General features: G+C 36.6%; 1 protein-coding gene across 1 annotated transcript in view; it reads left to right on the forward strand.

Moving 5' to 3' along the window:
* The window catches only part of PPP2R2D (protein phosphatase 2 regulatory subunit Bdelta), a 47,550-nt gene extending 26,008 nt beyond the window's left edge, over positions 1 to 21,542 (forward strand). Inside the window, 9 exon segments of the mRNA XM_081328332.1 lie at positions 2,277 to 2,374; positions 2,948 to 3,113; positions 5,688 to 5,693; positions 5,696 to 5,796; positions 8,806 to 8,983; positions 10,791 to 10,955; positions 13,954 to 14,123; positions 14,214 to 14,305; positions 19,446 to 21,542. Of these exon segments, the coding sequence (XP_081184458.1) occupies positions 2,277 to 2,374; positions 2,948 to 3,113; positions 5,688 to 5,693; positions 5,696 to 5,796; positions 8,806 to 8,983; positions 10,791 to 10,955; positions 13,954 to 14,123; positions 14,214 to 14,305; positions 19,446 to 19,725 (1,256 nt within the window). The 3' untranslated portion in view covers positions 19,726 to 21,542.
* The last annotated feature ends 1,580 nt before the right edge of the window (positions 21,543 to 23,122 follow it).

Genomic DNA, 23,122 nt, shown 5'->3' on the forward strand with positions numbered 1-23,122 from the left:
GCCTAAATTGTAAAAATAATTTAAGCATCTTTGTGATGCTGCCCTCTGTGTGTCTATGTAGGTGTCTCCCCCCCCCCCGCTTCATTTTGTTCACACTATCTCAGTCAAAGCATTAGGTTCATTGTGGTCTTTTCTGCTACAGTTCTTTTTCAATGAACATGAAAGACTATTTTTCCAAACACTCAATGTGTAACAACATTACAATTCTAGTGTAACTGTCAATTCTTAAATCCATTCTTCTATAGCATTAAGTAGCTTTATTTTAAAACACCTCCCCCCCCTGATGACATAGATTTTGTAAAATAGAAAGCACATACTGAAAATATAGTTAAATATGTGCTTTCAACTTTATAAAATCTACAAGTGAATAGTTTTTTAGGTTAAAAGTTCTTGAATACTTTTAATTTTTTAATGAAAAGCAACTTTATTATATGCTGTTACTCTCATATAAGAATAAGACCTGAATAAGTGATCAACACAAAGTGAACCACATTTCATAAACAGACAAATAGTAATAAAACAGGAATCCAGACACAAATAGGACCATCATCCAGTAGGGCCCCCAACACACAATAACACATTTCCGATACATCAGGGAAAAAGTCAGATCCTCACAACTTTTCTAATAGCTGGCAGAATTGAGACCAATCATATGTTGAAACAAAAATTGTTCCAGATAATAGCTTTCCTGTCAGAGTATGTGAGAGAAGCAGATATTCTGAAGAGAAAGTGGTCCCTCAAGTAGCGCTTTAAAGATGATAACTAGCATCTCGATTTGTACCCAGAAGCTGCTAGCCAATACAGCATGTTGGGAAGTGGTATTATGTGAGCATAGCAAGAAGTACTATAACTATCAGCATTCCTGTAATCTGGACCAAATATAGCTGGTGTTCCAGGCAGCCCCCATGTAGAGTCACTCCAATGTTCCATTGGAGAGTCTTATTTATTTAGCGTATGGCATCTGCAGAAGTCATGCAATCACTGATATACAAATTATAATATAAATGTAAAAGCATGTGGGCAATATAATATAGGAGATAAAATATTAAATTAAAACCATAATAAAATCACCATAATAAGGGACCATAGAATTACAGTGGGATAGTTTTCGTTAGTTTTTAGTTTTTCGTTAGTTTTTATTAAATTTTTATACCGCCCTTCTCCCGAAGGACTCAGGGCGGTGAACAGGGCATATAATAAAAATACAAAAGTTAAAATAGAATTAAATTAATGCCCAAAATAAAACAATAAAATATACAAATATTTAAAACCCTAAATTAACTCCCCATCAGGCCAGGCCAGCTTGTTCGAATAAGTGGGTCTTTAACCCGCGCCGGAAGGAGCGGAGATCCGGTGCCATCCGGAGCTCAACCGGCAGTTGATTCCACAAAGCCGGGGCGCCCACAGAGAAGGCCCTCCCCCTGGGGGCCACCAGCCGGCATTCTCTGACCGGAGGCACCCTGAGGAGGCCCTCTCTGTGGGAACGCACAGGGCGGAGGGGAGTTGACGCCGGCAGCAGGTGGTCCCCGAGGTATTCCGGACCCATGCCGTGTAAGGATAGATGTTATAATTTGATATCTAAGGAAGCTTACCATCAAACTGCTTCTAGTGTGGCTGCAATGAGATCATCCCAGGTTCCTTGACATTTCCTGAGGAAACATTCTTGAACTATATGTGTCATATAGTTTGTTCCTGAGCACCACAATCACATTGCGGGTCTCGGCCATTTTCCACTTAAAGAACTTTGCCTTAGTTCTGGTATGGCCTGTTTGATTCTATTCAGGTAGCTCCATATTTTTCAGGGCAGCTAAAAAGGAAAGTGGTTTTGTTGGAACAACTTTATGAAAAACCACAAAATGACAGTGGTTTTGTTGGATCTGCATGATCTGTTTGGTTGTGGTTATTAAAATTTGCCCATCTTAACAGAGCAACTAAAAGCCAATAAACACAGCGACTGAACTGGATATTGCATCCCTCACAGTCAAAAGCTACAGAGGCAACTATTAGGCAACAATAGCAAAACTCACTGACAAAAGATATTTAACCCCAATTGGGAGTGACTAAACAAAAATGTGGAGAACTATGGAAACTCCAGAATCACCAAGAAATAGTCTGTCCATGACAAAGGGCTAGTAATAACAGGAAGATCAGAGTTTGGGGGGGGGGGGAAGTTAAGAAAACCATTGATTTTCTTTCATAACAATGTAGAATGGTTGTAATATATTAATTTGTCCTTAGTTATAAATTATAAAATGATCTATATTTTACTTTTACAGCTGACATTATCTCAACGGTTGAATTTAATTACTCTGGAGATCTTCTGGCAACAGGAGACAAAGGTGGCAGAGTGGTTATATTTCAAAGAGAACCAGAGGTCAGTGAAAAGTGGTGTTTCAAACTTTTTTACAGTGTAATGATGTTACAACATCAGATTATTCTTTTTAAACAGATATTGCATACATAAAATTCGTGTTTATTTGCAAATAGAAGACTGGGAAACTTTATCTTGCTTATATTTCCTTAACAAGAACACAACAGAGTAATTAAAAATATATTAAAAGGATAAGCATATGTATAGACTTTCTATAATGTCATATGATTGTGGCATTTACTATGCATGCATTTGCCTTTGTCACACAAGAAAACTTCCCTTTGCACCTCATTGGAGCCAGAGGTGTGTAATAAAATTCAACATACATATTTATTACAGGATTTTAAAATATGTCATCTAGATGTTACTGCAGTATTATTTTGGCAGTATTTGCAATCGCTTTAAACAGTGATATTGTGTTCAGCAATGACTAGACAAACCTGGGCCCCCATACCCAATTTATTTGTTTATAACATGGAAATTAAGTATTAGTTCTTGCTTCATCTGATGCTTTATAATGTTTAACTCATTAGAACACATACTATTTTTTCTGTTCACATATTTGTTTCCTTGCAGAATAAAAGCCGTCCTCATTCAAGGGGAGAATATAATGTTTACAGTACCTTTCAGAGTCATGAACCTGAGTTTGACTACTTGAAAAGTCTAGAAATTGAGGAAAAAATTAATAAAATTAGGTGGTTACCACAACAGAATGCTGCTCACTTCTTATTATCTACAAATGGTAACTATATTTTATTTACATAATAGTGCTGTGGATACTTTAATTGAATGTGGTGACTTCTACATTAGTACTTCCTCATTTTTGAATTTTTAATGCAATTGTAATTAACATGAATTTGTATCTGCTCATAAACGTTCAATAGAGCACGTTTCCCAATAAATGACTAAGCCTAAATAGAACATCAGGTTAATGTTCAATGGATTTATCAATTTGAATTCCAGATTTCTCTACTGTCCTTAACCATCAGAATAATATTATGTTGAAAATAAACATATCTCTTGTCAGCTGTTCCTAACTGTAGGCGTTTATTTTTTCATTAATGGTCCATGAAGTATCCTGCCCCCAGTCAAATTTCCACATGTGCTTAAATTATTCTGATTCTTTCCTTTATCTCTTATTTTAAGCCATGCACTAATGTAAGCTATAGCATGAAGCTATGATAGGAAGCTGATTTAAAATCTTGGGTTATGTTTATTTATTTATTAAACTTTAAACTTAGTAGAGTTGATATAATTTACTAGGTATGAATCCATAATATCTACATTGTTTTGGTTTTATGCTCTTCCCAAGCCATGGAATTTGAAAGAAAGTAATTAAAAAATTCTTTTAAGCTACCTGTTTTTGTCTTTTTCTCAGAAGCCCATTGTCCCTTGTAACAATTTCATTTCCATACCAAATAACATCCCCTCAGGAAAAGCAGAGGTGGATATCTAAATTTGAAATTCTAAATCAGATATTTGCTAGTAGAAAAGCACAACAAAAAAGTTTTATTAGATTTTAGTGACAAAGTATATACCCTGTAATAAAAATTCTCCTGAGTTCTCTTTATTCACAAATCCACATCTAAGGAGGAAACCCATTAATATGTTTCACAAAAAAAGTCACATTGTATAAAAATCATTAAAGAAATCTAGGAACATATCCCCCACTTTAAAACAGGTTACAAGTGTATCTTTAAATAGCTTCTGCCCTTAAAGAAAGCACCACAGCATTAAGGGAATACATACTCTTACAAATAATACAAATCAAAGCATTCTTTGTAGTTGCTAGTATATTTTGGACGTTATTTGAGTACTGCAGGAAAAAGGATGAGATTGACCAAGCCTTTATTATTTATGTTTTTGGTGATCTAATACCCCTTCCATCGGTAATGTGTAGGTGCAAGGAAAAAAACTTTGTGAGGGCACGGTTTACTACCGGGGCCTCACCTCTGGCTCCCTAATGTTGTATGGTGTTAGAGAGTGTTCAGTTTGTGCCACCTTCAGCCTTAGGTAGGAGGAGGTTACCAGAGAGTTGGTGCAGTTAGGGGTCACCCTGTCCCTTGACTATGACTTGCCTCCTCTGTTCATCTTATGTGAGCATCTTTGACTGATGCTGATGTTGTTTCTGATCCTGCTGTTAACTGGATCAGCCCAGTATGAGGTTGGGTGTGTCATGTATTCCACTTGCAACTTGCTTTAATGCTTCTGTGTTTTCTCTGGTGCTCGTGGGTTCCAGTCCTCTTTTGCAGGATCATTCATGGTCACAACTAGTGCTGTGTTATGCTTCTCTGCTGCATCAAAATCCTTCACCTTCTACTATTGCAGAATCTTTATCATTTAATTGACGTGGCACTGGAGGTGATGGATATTCTAGCTGCATATTACCTCCAACTTATTCTGGAACCCCTGACATCTTTCTAGTGTTTGTGGTTGCCAGTTCATCAATGTAATTTCCACTCACATTGTGGCCAGAGGCCCACCTAGCTTTGCTTGATGTTTCTAACTATCAACTATGCTGCCACGTGCTCAGTTACTCTAGCCCTGGCCTGTATGGTTTAGTTGCACATTATTCCTTTTTCTCTGCTAGAGGCATTCCTCCCCCTCGTTGTCCTCCATAATAGCCACCAAATGGAACCAAAATTTGAAAATGATATATGCCATGATAGCTGTATATTACTAAAACTCTCTATAATCTTCATTTGAATAAAATAATGCATCACAGGGCAACAACTGGTCGAAAGTCAAGGATTACCTGAAGCCCTTTTCCCCTGTTGTTCCCTGGCAGCTGTCCTTTTAAGTTACATTGTTTGTAACTGCAGAGATTAGTGCCTATTGATAGCCCTACCTTCCAGGAATTGTCTGTCCCCTTCTGCATATGAAATTGGATGTATATTGTAAATATTACATTATGTATGTTCCTACCTAATTTATCAAATGGTTTAGTTGTTTTATTTAGCCAATATCATATGCTATAATCCTCCACAAAAGTAGAGTTATAGATTTCACTTAACGAATAAATGACTTGTATGGTTAGAAACGTGTGCTTGCCAATCACTGTTGAAATACAGTTATGCACAGATTGTAAGCAAAACTTCAATGTCCTCTTAATTTTATCAAATCCAAAATAAATGCTGGACTGGAATCCAAGCAGTCTGTCCAGTTTTCAATAGAAAGCCCTGCCCCCACCCCAAGTTCTAAAAGAGTACTGTCTTTATTTGTAAGTAGAGATGATATACTGTCTTTATTTGTAAGTAGAGATGATATATTCAGTTATTTTAAACAATGCATTAGCTTGAAATCTTTCTCCTTTCAGATAAAACTATTTATGGAAAATCAGTGAAAGGGATAAAAGAGCTGAAGGTTATAACTTGAAAGATGAAGATGGACGACTTCGGGATCCATTTAGAATCACAGCGTTACGGGTATTTCTTTAGTAATTAGTAATAAAATCTGAATAATGACTGAACCTGTTATGTTGCATTTAAGCCATAATGTGTTCATTTCTGAGCAAGAGTGCTAAAGTATATTTTATTTATTTATCATTCAGGGTACCACCTCAATTACCAAAGTAATTTTAGGAGGATTTTTTTTGGGGGGGGATGTAAAGGGTCACAAAATTAGTGTCCACAAACAAACATAAATGTAAGAAAAGCTGCTGTTTAGAGAATCATTATCAAGAAAATCAGCCATAGGCACTTTAAGCTCTCCGAGTTACATTTGGCCCTTAAATCCTATCATATGGCCCCTTTCCAACCACAAGTAGAAATTGGCAGCAATTCTGTTCTCTTAGGTGGGAAACAAATGAAAGTATAAGCCCTAAATTAGATTTAATAGTTTAAAAGGGAAATTCCACCATCCCTTCCCCCAGTCTAGGAGAAGAAGAAAAAACCTAGTTTCTTCTCATAATGCCTTATTTGTCCCTCAATCCCTGTATTACATATGCCCGTTGGCCACTAACAGGTGTACCCACTGCCTAGTATAGACAAGCTTAATCTGGAAGGTCTGATTTTTGTTTTCCTATATTCCTTTACTATGAGACTTCTGAAATAAACTGTCCTGCTCCATAAAAAGACTAAAGAAAAATAGTATTTGAAATAACTAATATATTGAATAATATCCGCTGCTTGATGCAGAATATTTTAATGCTATATGAAAGTTAGGTTTCATTTTAGTTTTGAGTAGTGCATGTCAGTTAATGCAATTATTTTTGAAGATTGTTTACTGTGTTTGCTAATTCTTGAATTATAAAGAAGTAAGCTATCACTGTACTTTTTGCAGGATCCTTCCTTCCTTCCTTCCTTCCTTCCTTCCTTCCTTCCTTCCTTCCTTCCTTCCTTCCTTCCTTCCTTCCTTCCTTCCTTCCTTCCTTCTTTCCTTCCTATTTTATGAAGCCCATCTCCCCTGTAAGGCAACTCTGGACAGCTTTCATTTGCAGGATCTATTTTCTGTGTCCTCAACAGGCAATATTCTTTTTTTTTTAATTAAAAAGTTTTACAAAAACAAAATTTTACAATATATCCCCAAATCCCTCCCACCCCAAACCCACCCACTTCCCCCCCCCCACTTCCCAGAGCTAAATACAGGATTATAGTTACAATAATCATATTCTAAATAAAAATTATGCATAATATACAATTAACCAAATTCATAATGCGCTTTAACTCTCTTTTAACATAACTACCAACAACATACCAATAACAATATCCCACTAAAATCTACTCATAAGCTAAATGGTACTTTTTAGTCCCATATTTGTTTTGAATATAATTTATCCATCTCCTCCAAACTGAAATATATCTTTCCTGTGAATGATCCTTCAGATAAGCAGAAATCTTAGACATTTCTGCAAGATTCAAAACTTTAAACACCCATTCTTCTACAGTGGGCAAACTATCCTTCTTCCAATATTGTCCCACCAGTAACCGTGCCGCCGTTATCATGTTCAACATCAAGTTAGTTTCTTTAACATCACAATCTACAGCAATGCCCAATAAAAACAATTGCGGGGAAAACTTTATCTTTCTCTTAAAAATCTTTTGAATGTTCCACCAAATTTTAATCCAAAAAGCTTTTATATTTCTACAGGTCCACCACATGTGAAAATAGGTAGCTTCTAAACTACCACACCTCCAACATTTAGACTGTAAATTAGGATACATGTTGGACAACTTCTTGGGATCCAGATGCCATCTATAAAACATTTTATAAAAATTTTCTCTTAGATTTTGAGCCTGGGTAAATTTAACATTTCTGACCCAAATTATCCCCCAGGTGTCCAATGAAATTGGTTCCTGAATATTTTGTGCCCACTTTATCATGCAGTCTTTAACCAGTTCCGTTTCCGAATCCAATTCAATTAAAGCATTATATATCCTCTTTATATGTGCACAATTTGAATCTCTAATTTGCTTTACTAAATTTTGATCTGTAGTTGTGATGCCAACCTTTTGATCTGACTTCCACCTAGCTTTCAATTGGGTATATTGAAACCAAGAGTAACTTATGTTTTCTTGTCTTAACTCCTCTACTGGTTTAAGTTGCCAACCATTCCCTTGCAATCTAAGTAGTTCCTTATAAGAAACCATATCCATACTCACTCCCATAGATACGCCCTCTATCAATATTGTCTCTATCTGAAAAGAAGACAACTCCCAGCCTCCTCCTCTCCCCCCCCCCACCCCCAATCATTTACCTGTAAAGTGATAGGGATGTTTTGGATTCCCTGACAATAAGATGAAGGAGGCAGACAGGTGTTGTTGTTTTTTAAATTGCAGCAAGGAGGTGGTGAGGTGGATCATCTTAAATTCAAGATTGTCTTCTATTATATTTAACCATCTGTTTTTGAGATGAGGACGCTTGTAATATTACACTAAGTTGGATACTAGATGCTGAGCATGCGAAAAGCCCAGATGATAGCTTTACAAAGTATATTGTTGTAATTGTGCAGTGTTATCTCTTGATTTATAATTTTTAGAAAGCACAGAAGCAGATGCACCTTTTTAGCAGAGTGTTAGCGTGCTTGTTTCTTTCCAGATGCTATTGATACCTTAGACACTTATTACTAATTTTAATGGATTGAATATCAATTTGTGATTACAAGGCATTTTAATCTGAAACTTCCCTGGAATGACAGCATTTAGTACTAGAACTCAGTGTTATACTAGGCAGCAAGTATTTGCAAAAAAGTAACAGTTATAATATGAATAAGGCAATAGTAGTTTGTGGCAGCATCACCCTTCCAATTGCAAACCAGGTTAAGACCGTGTACTCACTTCCCTGGAAATAATTCCATTGAATTTATTTCCATGAGGACATAGATTGTGCTGTTTGAGCAAGCTACCTTGTAATTAAAATTTTTAAAATTGTTTCTGCTTTAAATACTGTCAGACTAATTTAAAGTTATAAATTAATTCCTTTTTCTCAATTTTTAGGTGCCAATATTGAAACCCATGGATCTCATGGTAGAAGCAAGTCCCCGAAGGATATTTGCAAATGCACACACCTATCACATAAACTCTATTTCAGTAAATAGTGATCATGAAACATACCTTTCTGCAGATGACCTAAGAATCAACCTGTGGCATTTAGAAATCACAGATAGAAGTTTTAGTATCCTTTTTAAGTAAGGAAAAAATGTATAAATGTAATAGAGTGAAATAGTTATTGTTTAATACCCGGTTAAGTCTCAGCAGGTGGCAGCACCTGACTGATCTTGTCTTGTCACAGAATCTAAGGGGAACTGGTTAGTATTTTAAATTAAATTAGATCACCAAAGAATCAGCATTTGTAGACTAGAGCAGAAAATCGAAGGACACCCTAAGAGACAGTGGCATACCTTTTTCATGGCACTGTCAAGAAAAGTGACCATTTTTATTGACTTCACTGGGTATATTGTGTATCTTTACTGCTGATGCACACTGGATCACTGAGAAAGCCAAAGAATACCAATAAGAAGTCAGTATCTGCCTCATTGATTACAGAAAGCCTTTAGTTGTGTCAGTCATGTCAAGTTGTGGAATGTGGTTAGAAGAATGGAAATCTCAGGATATCTTACGGTCCTCATGCAAAAACTATACAGGTCAGGGAGCTATGGAATGAACAGAGCACACTGAAACAGCTTGAGGTTTGGCAAAGGAGTAAAGCAAGGCTTCATACTTTGCCCTTATCTTTTCAACCTATAGGCTGAATATCCATTAGAGAAAATTGAATTAAAAGAAGAATAAGGCGGTTTTAAATTTGGAGGAAGAAACATCAGTAGCCTGTATTGTGCTGATGCCCTATCCTGATAGCTAAAAATGCAAGGGATCTATAAGTTCTAGTAATAAATGTGCAGGAAAATAATGAAAAAGATGGGATTAAAATTAAATATAAACAAGACCTAATTTGACCTTAGAGTTGACAATGAAGATATCAAAGTGTTAGAAAGTCTTCTACCTTTTAGGATAATTAGTAAAGGAAAAAGTGAAGAATTAATTGGGCCACAGACTGACACTTGGAAGAGCAACCGTGAAGGCCTTGGAAAAGTTACTTAGATGGTGTGATGTTTTATACTTACAAAGATCAGAATTGGGCAGGTTTTCCTTGTGACACTATGGAAACTAAAGTTGGACTTCAAAGACAAAGGTTATGGACAGTTTTGAAATCTGGTTTTGGAGAAGACTCCTATGGATACCACAGAGAGCCAAGAAAACAAATGGATCATCAGACTAATCAATCTAGAGTTCTCACTTGGGCATGTCACACACAACCAGAATTGAATCATCATGCTTTGACCATATTATGTAAAGACCTAGCTTTCTGAGAAAGCTCTAATGTTGGAAGGAAAAAGAATAGGATGGCAGCAGCAAGATGGATGGACTCACAGTAGCAACAAGTGAAAAACTGGAAGACCTGAAGAACCAGATTAGAGGCACATCATTGTGGAGATAACCTTCCTTTGTGATTACTAATGGAGTCAACACTGACTTGACAGCACATAATCATGACTTGAAAATGTGTTTACTGAAAATTCAATGGATTGGCTACACTCAAAGATCAGTATGAATTGTTCTGACCCCTTGAATATAAAGTGTCTGTTGACTTGTTCATAAATTACAAGCCTCATATAAAGTGTTAGGTTTATTTAACATAATTGCACAGTGAAAGTGAAATTAGAGAACAGCATACTTTTGTTATGAGGTCCTTGAATCCTACATATCTGAAATGCTAAACAGTTAAAATTTACGTCAGTACATGATAAACATTTTTATAAAGCTGTTCTGAAATTTAACTGTTTTAGAAACTAAATTAAATGCCACAGATAAAAATTCTGAATGTTGCAACAGAATTTTATTTAAAGATTTCATAATGTTTCTCTTCTGTAAAATTGGATTTTGGGATAACCAAATCAATATTAACCTTTACAAGCAACTTTCAGATATTGTAGATATAAAGCCTGCTAATATGGAGGAATTAACAGAGGTGATAACTGCTGCAGAGTTTCATCCTCATCATTGTAATGTGTTTGTCTACAGCAGTAGCAAAGGAACTATTCGGCTCTGTGATATGCGTTCTTCAGCCCTTTGTGATAGACATTCAAAATGTAAGTAGTTAGGTTTTATAAAGCATATTCGGAAATTAAATGGGTATGTTCATTTTTGTGAATTACTAAATACTAGCCAGTAAAGAACTTTTCAATATCAACCCTACAGTGAAAGAACTGCATTTTAAAGAGTAGAAATCAACCTATTGTTTTAGATAATTCTTAAGCAAAGCTAAAGTGTGAGACATGACTAATATAATTTAGTTTGCCCATTTATAAAATATAGCTGTTCAATATTTGGCAGTCCTATCTTAACTAGTTGGTATTTTTCAGAAATAGCCGTTTTGAGAAGTTTCGGTATATTTTTGCTTTATCAGTTGGGTTGGTAGAACATAGCCTCTTTTAGTAATGACTATAGCTAATTAAGTTGACAGACAAAATCTTTCATTACAAATCTGTTTTAATGTGTTGGATTTGTGTGTAAACATTTCTAAACTCAAAACATCCCACATCCTGAAGGAATGTTTTGAGCGTGCTAATGTTTTTAAATATTCAATTGGAAACTCCCTATTTTTTAAAAAATAATTCATTTGTTAAAGGCTGCAGTTGTAAGTAGGTTAAAGAAATACTAATACTCGGTTGCAATTTGTAGGCTAGATACTGAGAGAAAAAATAATTGTGGTAGCCATTAGTTTGGGGGTTGGATCATCTTTTTTTTGTAAGCTTAATGTTTAGTCACAGTAAGTATTGTTGCTCCTAATCTGGTGCTATTTTAAAAAAAAAAGGACATAGGCTCCTGAGAAGCTTGTACCAGTATAGAAAAAAATATATGATAACTTAATTTGCATTCATCTCACTCCCAGAAACCGTACTCAGAGTGGCTAGGAATAAAATGCAAATTAAATAAGAAAGCCATTATAATTGTTTGACATATGAACAGCATGAGGAATCAGAGAAGGTTATCTTATCTTTGGGATGATTTAGGCCACAATTCAGTGGTTCCGTGAATGGGTAAAGGGAGATTTTTGCATTAACCTTCAACAGAAAATCATCCCGTGGTGAATGGTATGTCCGTGACTGCTTGTGCAGTAAGGTTCCCGGGGGGGGGGGGGGAATGTTAGGGCTTGACTGGGGAAGGCTTTGGATCCAATTGATCCAAATTCCCTACATTTCCCAGGCGTACATCTGCAGTGAGTGGGAAACTATTGTCAGCCCCTGGAGCCGATGTAAATTGCTTGCTTTCCCTCGGGGAATGTAGTGGGAAGAGGGTTTAAAAAAAAAAGACCAATTGGCAAGGTATATTTTTACAAAGGTAAAAGCTGCAACCCTCTCTTCTGCCCTAGCTGGCATGAGCACAGCAGAACTCAGGAAGTGGAGGATCCTCCGGGAAAGGTTCTCTTTCCCCACCTTATTGGATTGGTTTGCCAGGTAGTATCTTGAAGCCTTTTAAATTGTTTTCTTATTATTAGATAACTCTGCTTATGAAAGCCTGAAGTGACTGCTTTCATAATTAAGTGCAAATAAAAAGTTAAAGAGTTCTCAACGTGTGGTTCAATGTCAGTTTCCAGCAAATAAAATATTTCATCGATAATTTTAGTAGCGCTTTGCTTAGGAAGTCACCTTTTGAAAGTAATTTGTTTTCTGATCACAACTGTTTAAAATAAACCATATGAGCAAACAAGAGAAGCTCTTAACGTGGTGCAGTTTTCCTGATAGCGCTAGCTGATTTTCAGGTCCCAGATGCTTACATTGTACAAAGACTCGTACAGTGATTGCTAGATGGTTTATTCCCATAAACTCCATCCTGAGCTATTAGGTTGTTAGCAGACCAATTCTTACTGATCCCATCTTAAGTATATTTAATATCGATAACTTTTAATTTTCTTTATCATGGGGTATTAGGATATGGAACAACGTGTTAAATTAAATATGGCCCTTTTCTAGGCAGAGTCGAGAAGGGGATTTAAAATTTTTAATTTTACCCAAGATATTTAGACCTGTTCTTATGTTCTATTTATTTTTATTTGCTTCCATTTATATGGCTACCACCTCAACCTTGTGATTCAGGGTGACAAACAGCAATTTAAAAGCTAAAATCACTGTTATGTACTTTTAATCGGTGAATTATATTTTACTGTTGATTGGTTTTACATTGTTCGAGTGCCTGAAGTCATTGATTGGGAAGAATATTGTTTGTTGAATATTTAAATATAAATATGTTTATAAATTGGAGACCAGCAGAGATTAGCAAAAGCAATGTATGACCAAGGAAATATCAGTAAAACTTGGCAGGTAAGCCACATTAGGATTAGCAAGGAGAAAATTAAAACTTCAATCTCTTTTTTTTTAATTGAGCACAAATAGTTTGTTCACAATCACCCTGGTACCTGTAGAAAGATTCTATAGTGCCCCATCCAATTTGGTTTGTTTGGTTGACTTAAATTAATAAAATCAGTAAATGGAAACTATTACTAGATCTTTTATCTTTGGAGTATTTTCTGTCTTAATATATGTTATTATAAAATACAAATATGGAAGAGTGCCATCCTACTCAGAAGTTATGCCGCTAGTCCACCAAGCCAGAAAGGTTGGGGGCCTCTGCTATAGAGCTGTGTTCCATAATTTTTTTTATCTTTGGGCCCTTTTCCACTTAGGACCCAAAAGAGTTTTTGTTTTATAGGTTATGTTTATCTGTGTTTATTATATGAAAAATTACAATTGACACAGTTGCTTCTGCCCCTTCTGACAATTACTTGATTGGATTTCAACAGGTTGGTAATTAATATTCATTTCATGAAAACCTGACAGGATCTTGAGGGGAGCCCCCCAGGATATATATATATATCACTCTGGTACCCAAACAGGCTTTTAATTTATTAAATTTATATGCCACCTATCTCATTGTCAAGCTGCTCTGGCCTTCAAGTTATATTTCAGTCACTCTCAAGGCATACTGTCTGGAAATTGCAGTTTTAGCTAAGCCTAAATTTATTGAAAAGGTAACAGTGTTCAACTACATAATTATTAACAGTTTTCATTCCTATCTTGTAATTTTCAGTCTTTGAGGAGCCTGAAGATCCCAGCAGCAGATCATTCTTTTCAGAAATAATATCTTCAATATCAGATGTAAAATTCAGTCACAGCGGTCGATACATGATGACCCGGGACTATCTTTCAGTTAAAGTATGGGATCTGAATATGGAAAACAGGCCAGTAGAGACCTACCAGGTATAGTGTCCATGCTTTAAAAAAAGGGAAAAATGTATAACATTGGAATGGAAAATCTCCTTATATTGCTCTGCACTTGTGTATTTTAAGGTTCATGAATATCTTCGCAGCAAGCTCTGTTCCCTGTATGAGAACGACTGCATCTTTGACAAATTTGAATGCTGCTGGAATGGTTCTGATAGGTAAGTCTGATTTTTATACTTCCAAAGTTTTCCTGAATATTGAAAATGGCTGTATTGTTCAAATCAAATCAAACTGCAGCAAGAATGAAGAGATACAGTTCACTTTAACATACTTACAGTATAATAGTGGATTATCCAGAATTGGCTAATCCATTCAAAAGGCCACCATTTGGAAACTCTGCTCTGACTCTAATGATGACACAATAGCATGTATAATAAATTAATAAAGGTGCCTCCAGATGTGTATTCAGTGAATATAACCCTGATCCATTTTGAGATCTGCAGATCGTTTGATTGGATCTAAATTCACCCTTTGAATTTGAAGGCATAAAGATGTCTTAAACTTTGTTTTTAATGAAATGAAAATTGAAGTATGGTGGACATTTTAAATTTCAGCAAACTTCTTATGAGAAAAGAACAGAGACTGTGCCACTACTGCCACCATTACCAAGGAACATGATTCCCATCTTTATCCTTGGGAGTTAGTAAAGCCATTGCCAAAATAACCTAAGGGAGCGGCGAGTGTCTCTCCCTCTCTTGCTCCCTCTATTTCTTTTGGGGATGTGAGCTAGATGATTTTATGTGGTGAACCACATCCAGTCCATTGGTTGTAGGTTGCCAAGAGGTCTTCTAGCAGTTACTAAGTTTGCAGAATATCTACCAAACAACTTTAAGGGATTCAGCACAATATATTTTTTTAAAATCTTCTATTGTATCTCTTTTAAGTCAAAGATAGGGATGAGTCGAGGACACTGCAGCTGTGTCTATTTTAAAAAAGCCTACTTTTAGCCCTATGATTTGCAATATCTTTAAAATGAATATTTGTGGCCAAGGCCTATTAAAGAACTGGAGCGTTACAACTATATTTAAAGTGTGTCCCAAACCAATGTTAGCCCTGTTCTCCATTTCCTGCTTTTCTTCTTAAAAGCAGTAAACATCTGTAAGGTAAAGGTTCCCCCGCACATGCGTGCTAGTCGTTTCTGACTCTAGGGGCCGGTGCTCATCTCCGTTTCAAAGCCGAAGAGGACGTCTTGTCCGAGGACGTCTCTGTGGTCATGTGGCCGGCATGACTAGACGTCAAAGGCACACGGAACGCTGTTACCTTCCCACCGTAGTGGTCCCTAGTTTTCTACTTGCATTTTTACGTGCTTTCGAACTGCTAGGTTGGCAGAAGCTGGGACGAGTAACAGGCGCTCACTCTGTTACACGGCACTCGGGATTCGACCCGCCAAACTGCCGACCTTCTGATCGACAAGCTCAGCGTCCTAACCCACTGAGCCACCGCGTCCCAAACATCTGTAGCCAACATCTATTCATGACTTTGCCTATCTACTCTTAACAGCAGTTAGCATTTAGGAACGAGGACTGTTTTTAAGCTTACCCCTGTTTATTCAGTGTTGAGAGTGAAATTAGCCCAAAGCAAATATAATTAAAAGAAATGTTGGCCAAAGTATGTACTACTCAAACATGGAAACCATTCCCAATAATGATAGGGGCAAGAATTTGTCAATTGTTGCCAAAAGGCAGTCTACGTAGTACTTCTGCCAATCATAATACTGGCTGGAAGGCAAAATCAGAGCTACTTCTGAGAGCCTGCCTCTTCCCTTTCCACCCTGAACTGAACAGACGCCCCTCACCAGTTTACTCTCTTGCTGCTTCAAGGAGGAGTTCTTAACTCATATGAAGGGTTTTACCTGCTAGACAAATGCATAGACTCCCTCTTTAAAACGTAACTATAGCTATCATCTGATAAACCTAGTTGGCATTCCAATGGCTTTTCCAATTCCGAAGCCAATGAGATTGTGGCGAAAGAGATTTTAGAAGGAGACTCTTTCATTTTAGAATGTAGTGGCAGGATTTCTGGTCTTAGTAACGTCAAGAAAAGAGTTGAGGATCAACCAGATTTCCATTTGCCATTCCTCGGGCTGAGTCTCACCAGAAATGAGATTTGGAGCTGTTAAGAGAGCTTCTTTGGTTTGCCTTTATCGCTTATCTGTCTATGGAAGTACCAGGAGATGAGGGTGCAGTTGTTACGTGGATTCCTGTTTCATGCTGCAGACTGACTAGAAAGGGTGGTGCTGATGATCATGATGAAGAGGAAATTGTTCAGAGAATATTGGATGATGATGTACTATTGTCTAGTAAAAAGTATCTCTTCCTTTCTCTGTGCTGAGGAAGAGCCATATTTGCTTCTGTTGGCGCAGGGTAAACTATCGTGCGTCTACCTTTTTTCTCTGCTTATGGATGGAAGAGGAATGCCACAATATTTCCCACACATTTGGAAACTAGAGGGAGCGCCTTTACTGTGTCCAAAATCCACTCATATATTTCATGCTTGCACTGCAACCAGTGTCCGACTTCGTGCTGTTATACATATTTATGTTTATTAAAGCAGAAACTGTTAGCTGTTTGGTGCTTCTGCAATATGTTTATGAATCCACTTTCACAGTTCTATGTTTGATCCATTGTAATATAAAGAGATGCTAGGTTAGTTTCTAGTGCTTGTGCTATATCTTAAAAGCTATCTCAGATCCAATTGTGCAAGGCTTAAAACAGAAATAAACACACAAAACAAGGTTTGTCCTCCTGGAAAGAATGAAAAGAGAGACTGAAAATGCTGATATGATGAACGCTGTACTTGCAAATGTCAGAAAATTTAAATAAGATTGGGTGAATTCAAAGAAATAAAAGACATTTTTCAAAATTTCTTCTCCCTCCTCCCTCCCTCCTCCCTCCTCCGTAAACCTGTTCAGATTGTAGCAGCAAAGCAAGACACAAACAGTAGAGCAGAAATAAAAAGCAGGATACTTTCCCACCCCAAGAATTCCAATAGGCAGATTTTTTCAAGATCATAAAATTAATTGGTCAGATTTTTGGTATGAGAGAATCTGTTGCACCACTAAACTCCTCCTCTGTGTTGTAAATAAATGAGAACAAAGTTGCAGCATTGCTTCAGATCCTCCCAAAGTCAGAAGCGTGGAGGGATTTCATTGAATGACTGACCCTTTTCAGAGAGTTCAGTTCACCTCTATACGTTGCATTGGTTCAGTGATTCTGACAGGTGAACTACTTCTCTAGAGTGATTTTAATGAATTTTCAGTAAATCAAATTGTCCTATCCAAAATCTGTGCAGCTTTAAATGTTTTTAATGCTTTACTGCAAGGTATCTTATAATGGCCTTAAGGGGCCTAATATAAATATAATTCAAGCAAATAATGTTGCCATAAGCAGAATTATTGTTAAGTGATGAGATATCTTCTTCACATTGGATGAAATAAATGCCAGGGTCAGTTCCTGTTAGCTGATCAAATAATATTGTATGTATTAATGGAATGGGGTTTTAGAGGCAACAGCTTTAAATACAGTATGTACACATGGCAAATGATAGTCACCACATATAAAATTTCTCCATCTACCTACTGTTTGAAAAATACTGTGCCAGAAATAACCTCTCTCTGTTAACCCAGAGAACTGCTGGCAGCCAGAATGTACAGTACTGTCCCAGATAAGCCATAAATATGTTTTTAGAAATCTATATTTGAAAGCAGTGTATCCAGCAGACCACTTATTTAACCATTTATTAAATGCATTCCACTTTAAACACACTGTTCTAGATATATTTAATGCCTCAACACTCAAACTGGCACTACAGAAATGCCACAGCAGACCCTTAAATAACAGTGGCAGGATTTCTCAGATCTGTTTTATAAAGAAAATAGTGTTAAGCCTTAAAAGGATTCTGGACATTATTTTAGTTTATAAAAACCTACCCCAGCCACTCAAAACGGAGAATGGACGACTGTAATTTTGAGTCCTGGCTCTTTTGCCTGCATCATCAAAGAGTGCTGTCATATAAAATGGCCTATGAATTGAGGAGAGCATGAAATATGGCAATGATATATTAAGGGATGACAGCATCTAGGTAATGGCATAATTGCATAAAATTCAATTTAAATCTAAGAAAACACAGCCATAAAATTGAACATGCTTTAAAAACAAGAGCGGAATATTTAAAGATTACAGCAGTATGACAACACAGCTAGTTTTGAGAGGGACCCAATCTGACAGCTGCAGTAGTGCTGAACCGCAGTTTAATGATAAAGCTTATAAAGCCTGGGAGAATAAAAAGTGGTCTTCACCAGGAACTGTATTATAAAACATTTAACTAGAGTTCAGTTTACATTAGATCTCTCTGGAAGTGGCATTCTACAGTTATGGCCATAGGGCAGGGGTAGGCAACCTTGGTTCTTTTATGACTCGTGGACTTCAACTCCCAGAATTCCTGAGCCAGCCATGCTGAGGGGAAAGGGGAGAGGTTTCCAAGCTGAGCCATGCTGGCTCAGGAATTCTGGGAGTTGAAGTCCACGAGTCATAAAAGAGCCAAGGTTGCCTACCCCTGCCATAAGGGGAAAGGTGCTGCTCGCCAAAACTGCATTTTGCCGGGCATGGGAAAGGCTAACCTCATCTTATTCTATCTCAAGACACCGTTAAACGTTGGTAATTTTTCCAATCCTGACATCTGTATCCATAAAATGCTCGAAGAAGTTGTAATTTGCATAATTAGCTATGTTGATAGTATATATTTAAACTACAGAAATCAGCTATACCGTTGGTGACACAAACGATCAGTGAATAACACCAAACTACAAGTCTGATCTTTGAGTTAACCAATCTACTTCTAGAACAGGTGGAATAATGTTTAGCTGAATAATTGAGCCAAAAAAGTACAATCCGTTATAATAGTCTGGCACATTTTCCTTGTCACCCCAGGATTTTGTGATAGTCTGTAATAAAATTTTTACTGATCATATTATACTGTATTCATTAGCAAATTAGTGGCTATTGATAAGTATGAAATAAAAGGTAGCTATATTATTTTTCTCTTAGTTTGTATTTTTTTTGCAATTCTCCTTTGTAATTGCTTTAACAATTTAGAGTTCATTTAATTATGTATGTTTTTTAAATTAAGTTCCTATTTAAAAAATGGATAAAGTAAGTGTCAGTCCTGTAGCTCTGTTATTGCTGACTAGTGAACAGCAAAGAGAGGGAAATTGGGTGATTATTTAGGTGGACATTTATAGCAATTATTTTCATCCAGATGAAACGAATGAATAAAAACATTGTTCTTTCTTTCATGCAGTGCCATTATGACTGGCTCCTATAACAACTTCTTTAGGATGTTTGATCGGAACACACGGCGAGATATTACATTAGAGGCATCCAGAGAAAGTAGCAAACCTCGAGCCATCTTAAAACCCCGGAAAGTGTGTACAGGTGGCAAAAGAAAGAAAGATGAAATAAGTGTTGACAGTCTAGACTTCAATAAGAAGATCCTCCATACAGCGTGGCACCCTGTGGAGAACATCATTGCTGTAGCTGCAACCAATAACTTGTATATATTCCAAGACAAAATTAATTAAAGACGGCTTATTTGAGGACAGAGTTGTCGTCTTGAATAGTTAAGCTCTGTTGTTTATCTGTCAGAGATGGCCTTGTCCTTCCAGTAAAGAACATGGATGCACTTATTTCCCCTTTATAGGCAAAGGAGAGAAACTGGCCTGGACTTGACTTCGTGGTGTATTTCTGCCTTCAGTGAGGGGGGAACATGGAATTGATTTTTGTAAACAAGGAAAGCCCACTGGAAGCAGAATTGATGGACAATACTTAATAAAAGTCAATATTAAACAAAATGTATTTATTTAAGTCTGAGCCTTCCTTTCCAGTTGATAGACCAAAAATCTTAACACCCAAGAAACAAAATTGTCATAAAAATGTAATTTTTATCTCACATGCTCTTTATCTGCTGTAATATTTGGGCCTTTCAGAACATATATTTGTGCTTTATGCCTGTAAACATTCTTTCTCTGGCCTTCATCTAAGCTTTAGGTGTTTCTACCTTTGAGCATATAGGCAAGTCTAGAGTTGGGTGTGTAGACAGGTTTTTCATGTATATTTACTCACCAACTGTATAACCGCACCTTCTGGTGTAAACCACTTAATAAAAATAACAAACTATAAAAAAAGTGTTTTTAAATCTGAAAGTATGTATTCAGTCTTTTTTATTGCATGTATTGAGATTGTGCAAGATACCTGATGGAAAGATTTGAAAATAGTTTGTCCCCAAAAAGTATTTATTATACAAAATGAGCAGTGTTGGATGTTGTCCTACTGCTTCAAACTCTTAAATTGAAATTTGTATCCAGTTGTCTTTATTTTACCCTAGTTTGTATTGTTTTTCTATGTTTAAAATAAGATATACGGTATGCACAAAAGAGGTGATGTAAAAAAACAGCCCATTTACTTACATGCAGCCTTAAACACAATGGGCCATGTACATCAGAACTTTCAATAATCATTGTTTTGGTTAATAGTAAATATGATTTACAATTAATGTTGATGTGCATACATTAATGCGCATTACATTTTTTATCCTTAGTTCTTTATTTTCAAGAAGATATTTTTTAAATACTAAACTAGGCATAAGCAGATGCAAGCATATTGCCCCTGAAGCTCAACCTTGTATGTTATTAAAAATAATTATGCCAAACAGGAGCACATTTAGATATATTTCAACTCTTTAATATGGGCTTGTGACACCAGGGGACCTGGTTGTCTTAAGGCTGATGTGGAAATGTAATGACAGAATGCTAAGTTTCCACTAGAAATGGGGGCAAAGAAAAATACATCACTTTTATGATATTTTTTTCTTAGAAGTGGGAATAACTCCTGGTATTTCACTGTAAACATCTCTGGGAGTAAACCTAAAACAGAAATAGCAATGGGCACAGTTTTGATAAAAGTATCTTCCACTTTCTGTATACTTACTGCTGAAAGTGCCTGTGGAATCCCCCTTAAAATTCAGGCCCTTTAAGCTTCCTGAAGAAAAGATAGGGTGATTTGTTCATGCTCTAAATTAAATGAAGGTTTAATATGATTATTAAAAGTATGAGTATGCAAGAGGAATGTGTCTCTGATCCTATCCTGTCAATGTTCATGGAGTGCCACTCGTCCTCGGAATCTAACACCAATTTGGTGGATCTAAAAATAAAAATCGTATATTGTATATCAGTTGTGACACTATTTGCAAATCTTGAAATGTGGAACCAATAGGTCATTTAACTATTAGATTGACTTTGTTCCCTCCCTGCCTTCCTGCAAAGCAAATACAATGGGTTTGTATATAATTGTTCTATTATTTTGATCAAAAAGTTTAATAAATTTTAAATGTTTACCTGAATTTATACTGTGTACTTTTAAACTTTTTCAATGTTTTTTTTGTTTCTAAATTTGCATTAAATGCCTTTGAAATATATTTAATATTCATTGTGCAGTATTGTGCTAGTTGATAGCAGGTAGCAGTCAAGAATAAGTTAATTTAATTCTTACTAGATCTGGTTCTCATTTGTATTGCATGGAAATACAAAGGGTCTACTTTTTCCTCTTGTTCTTTTGATTTTAAATCATTTTTTAACATGTTTACATGTTTAACTGATTAATGCATCTGAAATGTATTCCATCGTACCAAAGATCATTCATTTACAAGGTTGACTTTGTTTGTTTCCTATATTATAAATTAGCAAATCAAAAATTCAGAGATGTTAATATTTTTCAATCTGGCTCCATCAATTTCTTCTATAGATAATCAGTATTTAAGGAGTTAATGGATGAAAATTAAGCATTTATTATTGTATTACAACAATCCCCATTTTTCTTAAAGGTCTTTTTTCACATTGTGCATAAAACTGAGCAGGTTTTGCTGACTTGCATGTCTGATTAGATTAATTTTAACTATTTGGCTCTTCATTATTTATGGCACAGTTTTTGCTCATGAGTATTCATAGCCTATGGAGAGCCCTGCTTCATGATTGCTTCACCTCGTTGTAAGTTTCAATTTGTTCCCAAAAATTAAATAAGGAATTGGATGCTCTATAAAGCAAAATACCATGCTCAGTGGGTTAGGACGCTGAGCTTGTCGATCGGAAGGTCGGCAGTTTGGCGGGTCGAATTCCGAGTGCCGTGTAGCAGAGTGAGCGCCTGTTACTCCTCCCAGCTTCTGCCAACCTAGCAGTTCGAAAGCACGTAAAAATGCAAGTAGAAAAATAGGGACCACTGCAGTGGGAAGGTAACAGCGTTCCGTGCGCCTTTGGTGTCTAGTCATGCCGGCCACATGACCACGGAGACGTCCTCGGACAAGCGCTGGCTCTTCGGCTTTGAAACGGAGATGAGCACCGGCCCCTAGAGTCGGAAACGACTAGCATGCATGTGCGGGGGAACCTTTACCTTTATCATCAACCCCAGAATTGCCTTTTCAATGAGATAAGTGGTATATAAATTTAATAAATAAATACAAATAAAACTATCAGGCTATAGATGTTAAGAGTGAAAATTTGGGACTTCAGATGTGTACTCAGCTTACTAGAAAATCTGGTGAGAGATGCAAAAAGCATCTGTTTCTGTAGAGCAGGTTATCAAACTGCCGGCCCATGGGCCGGATTGCATCACACCAAAAACACGCCCACCCCATTGCCAGCAATGGGGGGGGGGAGTCACGATACGTGATGTCGCAGGTTTGACACCCGTGCTTTGGAGGGTTTTATTACTGGCTGCAGTTAACTGTTGACTATTTTGACACTGGGCAGGCTCTTGTCAGGCAATCATGAGTTCATTAAAAAACTAAAAATTCTAAGTGGCTATATTTGTTTGCTTATGCTTCAGCCCTTTATTTTCTAAGGGGGCACATCTCACTTCAATTTCCAAAGAGGGCATTCGAAAATAACCCCAGAATAACATTTATTTGGGTTTATCATACACTACTGC

This window comes from Vipera berus (genome assembly GCF_964194415.1).
Source record: "Vipera berus genome assembly, chromosome: 5".
Lineage (NCBI taxonomy): Eukaryota > Metazoa > Chordata > Lepidosauria > Squamata > Viperidae > Vipera > Vipera berus.